This window comes from Pundamilia nyererei, unplaced genomic scaffold (assembly GCF_000239375.1).
Source record: "Pundamilia nyererei isolate P.nyererei 1_Seehausen unplaced genomic scaffold, PunNye1.0 scaffold00376, whole genome shotgun sequence".
NCBI classification, from domain to species: Eukaryota; Metazoa; Chordata; class Actinopteri; order Cichliformes; family Cichlidae; genus Pundamilia; species Pundamilia nyererei.
The window spans coordinates 367,521-373,882 of record NW_005187777.1 but is presented as its reverse complement, the minus strand read 5'-3'; the positions used below and the strand labels follow the sequence as shown (position 1 = coordinate 373,882).

General features: G+C 40.6%; 1 protein-coding gene across 1 annotated transcript in view; it reads left to right on the top strand.

The window, feature by feature from the left end:
* Window positions 1-6,362, top strand: part of pth2ra (parathyroid hormone 2 receptor a) — a gene marked incomplete at its 5' end in the record, with an annotated part of 57,684 nt that overhangs the window by 34,757 nt on the left and 16,565 nt on the right. The window contains one exon of the mRNA XM_005752732.2: window positions 3,401-3,495. Within this exon, the coding sequence (XP_005752789.2) occupies window positions 3,401-3,495 (95 nt within the window). The remainder of the gene's footprint in view (window positions 1-3,400; window positions 3,496-6,362) is intronic.

Sequence of the window (6,362 nt, the reverse complement as noted above, 5' to 3'; positions counted from 1 at the left end):
GTGTGTGTGTGTGTGTGTGTGTGTGTGTGTGTGTGTGTGTGTGTGTGTGTGTGTGTGTGTGTGCGCGCGCGCATGAATTTCTCAGGGCATAAGAATCTCAGGCAGATACATCTGAGCACAATTAACCCCAAGAGAAAATGACCTCAGGACGGTTTTAATGAACTCTCCGTGTTTCTAAAAAGAAAAACCTGCATAGATAATCAGAGCTGTGATATTTTTATAAAGGCACTGAGAAGGCCATGGTCTACAAATCATTAAAAAGGCTCTAACTTTCCCCGTCTCACACTGGTAATGATGTAGTGCTCCATGTTTCACATAAACTACATTTGCAGGTAATACACGCACCCTGTATTCAATATTTAGTCGTAAAATACTTGGAATTACTTTTGGATTATAGTTCTCCAATAGAAAACTGATTGAATATCAATTTCGTGGAATATCACTCCTCTATGGACTGAGGGCTTTTTAATATCAAACTTGCTTTAACATCACAATTTAACAAAAAGAAGAGTGAGTCTATTCATGCAGTGTTTTTCTGTGAGTGGCACTTATGCAAAACCTCTGAATTAATGAACAAGCTACTTAAAACTGCACGTTTGTTCAAAGACATTTTCCGAGTTGTGTGTCTGTGCATGCTGTGAGTTTACATCAGGCTCCCACTGGTAAAATCACCTACAGACTCTAATCAGAGGCAGCGTTGTTTCATCAGGACAAGTTCACTGCTAGTTATAGAAAATTACTGAATGAAGACTTAATGTGTGTACATTTGTTGGACCAACTTTTTTTTCCCTAATTCTTTGTGGCACAGATTCAGCAAAGTGCTGGAAACAATCCTCAGAATATTCAGGTCCATCTTGACACGACAGGCCAGCTGCAGCCTGAATGGCTGATACAGAGCAGGATAAATCTATGCTTTCACGTTCTGACACTGCCTTCTGAATGACACAGCAGGAACAGAAACTCATCAGACCTGGAAGTGTTTGTCCAATCTTCTGTTGTCCACTTAGGGTGATCCACATGAACTGTAGCTTCAGTTTCCTGTTCTCAGCTGACACCTGGTGTGGTCTGCTGCTGCAGACCATCTGCTTCAAGGTTCAGAGATGCTCTTCTGCAAACTGGTTGTAATGATTGTTTTTTTGAATCACTGTTGCCAGCTTCCATGTGATTGGATGTTTGTGTTAGCAGTTGGTTGCACAGGTGTACCTAATGAAATGTCTATTGTGTGTTTACAGAGTTGAGGCCATGTTGCTACATTATTAAGTGATTAATGGTAAAAGTCTGATTGTTACTAACAGCTCAGCCAACAATGTTTGGTACTTTGGGGATTTTGAGTATTGTCTGTCTGTCTGCACACAGATTTGATTATTATAGTACCTGCTGGTTATGTCAGTGGAAACTATAGTTACAAAATTTTACAGATCTGTGCTTGTTCGACACTGGGTTACTTTTGAACACTACGACTGCATAACAAAATGGTCTCTAATTTCAACTATGCTTTTTCTCTGGTTACAACAAAAACATTTAATTTCTTAATTCCTCTGTTTAATGAGCTGCTAAACACAAACGTTCATATCTGAACTGGCAGAACAGAAAATGAGTCTAGTGTCTGCAGGACTACTGTGCTGTTAAAATGTAGCCTCATATTTACACAGCTTGCAATGATACAGTCAGCTAATTATTTACTGAAAATGTTGGACACATAATTGATATACAACATTATTTTTTATGTTTTTTGGTAAGTTTATAAGTAAATGAGTATGCTTACAGACACACACAGGCAGTTATAGTAGATTGCATACAGTTGGTGTAAAAAGACACCCAGCACAAAGAGAAGAGACATCTCATCTCAGTGTTTTTCATTGCTTATAGTGCACACATGATAGCATTCATAGTTAGCACAGTCAATAATCAGTATTTCTGGAAATGTCTGTGAAGGTTCTCAGTCATCCAGCTCATCGTAGTCAAAGGAGCTTGCAAAGAAAAGCGTCTGGACTTCTTTAAGTTGCTTGAAGACGTTTCACCTCTCATCCGAGAAGCTTCTTCAGTTCTAAGGTCAAATGGTGGAGAGTCCCAGATATAAACCTAGTGGGAGTTTCCCCCCACAGAGGGACAAAAGGACCCCTGATGATCCTCTAATCGCCTGAGCCAAGGTGTGAAACTGGGTGCGGGCCCCAATCAGCCAGAGTTTCGGGTGAGCTCATTGTGAAACCTGGCCCCACCTTATCATGTGATTTCCTGAGGTCAGAGGGCCCAGGATGTGAGTGGGCGTTAAGGCGTCTGGGAAGGGATCTCAAAACTGGATTATAGATGGCAGAGAGTTGGTGTCGTAAACCCCGCCTCTGTTCAAAGATGGTCGCTCACAGTGGACATAGATGCTTCTTTCACTCCTCTTTCAAACCATCTGTCCTCTCTGTCCAAAATGTGAACATTGGCATCCTCGAAAGAGTGACCTTTGACCTTAAGATGCAGATGGACCGCTGAGTCTTGTCCTGTGGAGGTGGCTCTTCTAATCCAGTTTTGAGTTCCCTCCACCTTCTCGGATGAGAGGTGAAACGTCTTCAAGTAACTTAAAGAAGTCCAGACGCTTTTCTTTGCAAGCTCCTTTGACTGTTTCTGGAAATGTGATAATATGGCTGTTTGTTGTTTTAGAGTTGAAATTCATCACACGGTCTCATTTTCTGGGTTAAACAACAATTACAATTAGCACATTTGTATCAGTTTTTGTCTGTGTAATGTGTATGTTACTAAAACGGAAATATGCAGAAGATAAAGAGTGAACACAAACACTGTAAAATGTATGAACTCACAGGAGGTGTGGGTTTAAGTAAAGTGCTTTGGCTCACTGTTTAATGTCTGGATCATGTCTACGTGTGCAGCGCTGCTGGTCTCAAAGTGTTTTATATGGATTCTGAAGCTTATTCAGGCTCATTCAGGTGCAGGTGGTGCATAGTGTCAGACTGAAAGTATTACTAAGTCATTGGTGGCATAAAACATAAGCCTCAATTTGCATGTTTTAAATTACTTTGCTCAAGTCTCATTAAAGTCTTGTAGAGGAAATGACAAAAGTTCCAAAGGAGAAGTTAGTAAGCCTCTAAAGGTATTTTGCTGTGATTAATAGACCTGCTTCCACACCGTACTTTATGATATACAAAATCAAGTTCTGTAACAAGTGTACAGGTGAACAAGGATTATTAGAAACACACTCGTGCAGTGTACCGAAAGACAGCGAATCAAATCGTGATTCTGGCTGACGTTCTGCACGTCCAGCCCACCCTGCCGTCAAGTCTTTGTGTCCTGATCAGAATTAATCACCACTGTAAAAGGTTTCATTTATTTTATGTATATGATACAGTTTCAGCATGTCAAAATATGAAGAGTCTTTGCTTTTCTTCTGTTCCAGCTCAACTTTATTTTGTTTGTGAACATCGTGCGAGTTCTGGCCACTAAAATACGAGAGACGAACGCAGGGCGATACGACACCAGGAAACAGTACAGGTTTGAAATGACTTTTTCTGTAACGCCGCTCATTCATCCTGTGCTCAGGGTTGCAGTTTGCTCTAAATGCCTCTGTATGTCACTACTCGTGAATGCTGATGTGCTGATAACTCACCGTTTCACTCCCCAGATGCATCAGTCAGGTGCTGTGTCAGGCTTCTGTCTTGTTTCTTAAGGACATAAGGTTCAGATACTGTCAGTTTGCTTTAGATTGTTATTACTTGAGGCCTGCCACTTTTTCATTTGTCCTCCATTTGTCCAGTTTTCTCATTTCTTTTAAGGAAACTGCACACCATGGTGAGATATGGATATAACTGAGTTCTCAGTTACTAGCTCTTTGGAAATCACTTAATTGGTCAAAGATATAATTTTACGGCTGTCAAACTGTGTTATCTTTTGTATTTCTCATGGAATCAGCTAAAGAAATGTGAACAATTTATGCATCTTTGCAACAGGCTGCTAGTGACAAAGAGCCTAAATGTACAATTTACAAGTGGCTCCAAGTTGCCTGCTGTGTGTCGACACAACACTGGTCCACTGGGTTCATCCCCAGAGTTAGAAATATATTAGAAAATGGTCAGATACAAGGGCTGGACTACTCTAGTGTAAGACTACAGTGTGTATGACATGAAATTAAATGGAAAAAAAAGCCTTTTCTTTTTTGATAGCCTTCTGATTGCAGCTCTTAGGAAGTGAGGATGAAAGCTTTGAAAATTTTGCAGACAGACAATATTTACTGATGTGCAGTGTTAGGTCTCTACGGAACTAGATTCTCTTATAATGATGTGAATCTGAGTACAACTCTTAACCCCAGCTCAACAGAGCAACAAGTGAAGGATCCACTGATGCAGCATCAAATATTTACTGAGTTTAATTCTCAGTGTGCCAAAATATTACAGACTCCCACAGACCAAAGATGGGCACATTAGTTTATGATGATTGGCCACAGGTATGAGACAGATGGGTTGTATAGAGCGCTCTGTGAATGAATGAATATGATGCTTTATCTACATTAGGGGAAATGCATTGTTCAGTAGCTTTCTAACAGACTCGAGGCTGAAGTAAGGGTGGTTCAGACCACAAACCTATTTAGAAGAAGTTCTAGTCTATGCTTTGACCCACAGCTGATCAACTTATAGAATCTTTTCTACTGACGGCAGTAAAAAAGTTCTAAATATCTTTGCTGGCAAGCTCAATTATTTCAGATCAAAATTCAAGTCTTTATCATCTGAATTTTCTCTGATCTCCTGGACATAGTTTCTCATCTGTCTCTTTTCTCTAACTAAAATGAATCCTGACAAATTTCATATAAAAGTTCTGCCTGTCACTTCCCCCCCATGCTGCTCTCAGTTAGCGATCTGTCTCTTTTATCCAGGTGCATTAAATGATTGCTTCAAGACAGCTAGTGTCCTCCCTCTCACAGATACGGCTGTTTTACATAATTACAGTGCATGTTCAAACTTCCCTTCATTTCTGAAATTCTTGAGGAAACCATTGCTCATCAGGCTCACCAGCCAGTTGACAAGAATATCTGACAAGTTCCAGTTTGGTTTCCATCAAGACCAGAGCAGTAGTGAAAATGAATAATGACACTTTTATACGCTTATACATGCAGCTGTGCTTTTCTGTTTAGACCTAATAACTTCAAAAATCTCCCTTACCTCAGTGAATATTTCATTAGTATTACCCTGAATTTCCTGCCTCTCAGTCCCGTAAAAAGTTTGACTAAAGACGTCAAACTGGTCTCTCCCTGACAATATCAAGTCATCTGCTAAAATCTTTGAATTTTGAACCTCACATCCTTAAGCTCATGTGGTTTTATGTCTTTCATCTAAAAAAAACTGCAAAAAAAAACCCCCCAAAAAAACTTCTGTTAACCAAAAACATTTAGATTTAGTTCTCACTTTAATGCGCTATCATCTCAATTATTTTAATAGTGGGTTCGCAGAATTATGTACAAAGTCTATGAAATGAGGTGAACTCACAGAAATTCACACCATGTGATGTAAATAAAGACAAAAATCAACAAGCTTATTGATGCTGTTATGTCCCCACATGAAAGCTAGGCGAAGAGGGTGGGGGACAGTAACAGTTGGATCCGGGTTGAAATGAAAAGAACACCAGGCAGAGGTAGTTAACACAAAATATCTTTATTATAATCAATTAACTCAATCACATAAATAGTAACAACAGAAGGACACAGCACCGCTGCTTTAATGGTAGATCAGACAGGTCAACCCAAAGAGATGGCGACCACTTAAACAAAGAAAACAACTATAAGGCTCCGACAGCAACGCTGCTATTAACAACAACCAGGCAGGCCACACAAAATAATGGAGGCCACCGTCCCTTAAGGAAAACCACTGCTCAGTTAAGAACTACTCAAAGAGCCACACACGGTGGGGCTGGTCACACACAGCAGGCCTTTTCCACACCTCGACCAGCCTCACACACTGGCCAGCACAGAGGAACTCCACCAGAAGCCTCTCCCACAGCCACACTGCTCTTCTCCAGCTTATATCACCTCTGAGGGTAATTGGTGGTAAACGAGGGCAGATGAGCAGCAGGTGTGTCCTAAAAGGAGAAGGCAGGGGCAGAGAGAGACAGGGGCAATAAAGAAGGAGGAGGAGAGGACAACAGCACGCCCACACACTCCCACAGCCTCACAGGATGTAACAGATTGTTACACCCCGGCCTAGGCAACCGGGGTGCAACGTAGAAAAACAAAGATAAGGAAAATAAAACCACAAAGAAAAACACTAAGGCTCTCCACCAAAATCCCAAAACGAAAGTAGTGACAAAACCCATTTACGGCTATTTACAACAAACTATTTATTTACAACAAAACACCAAACTATTTACAACAC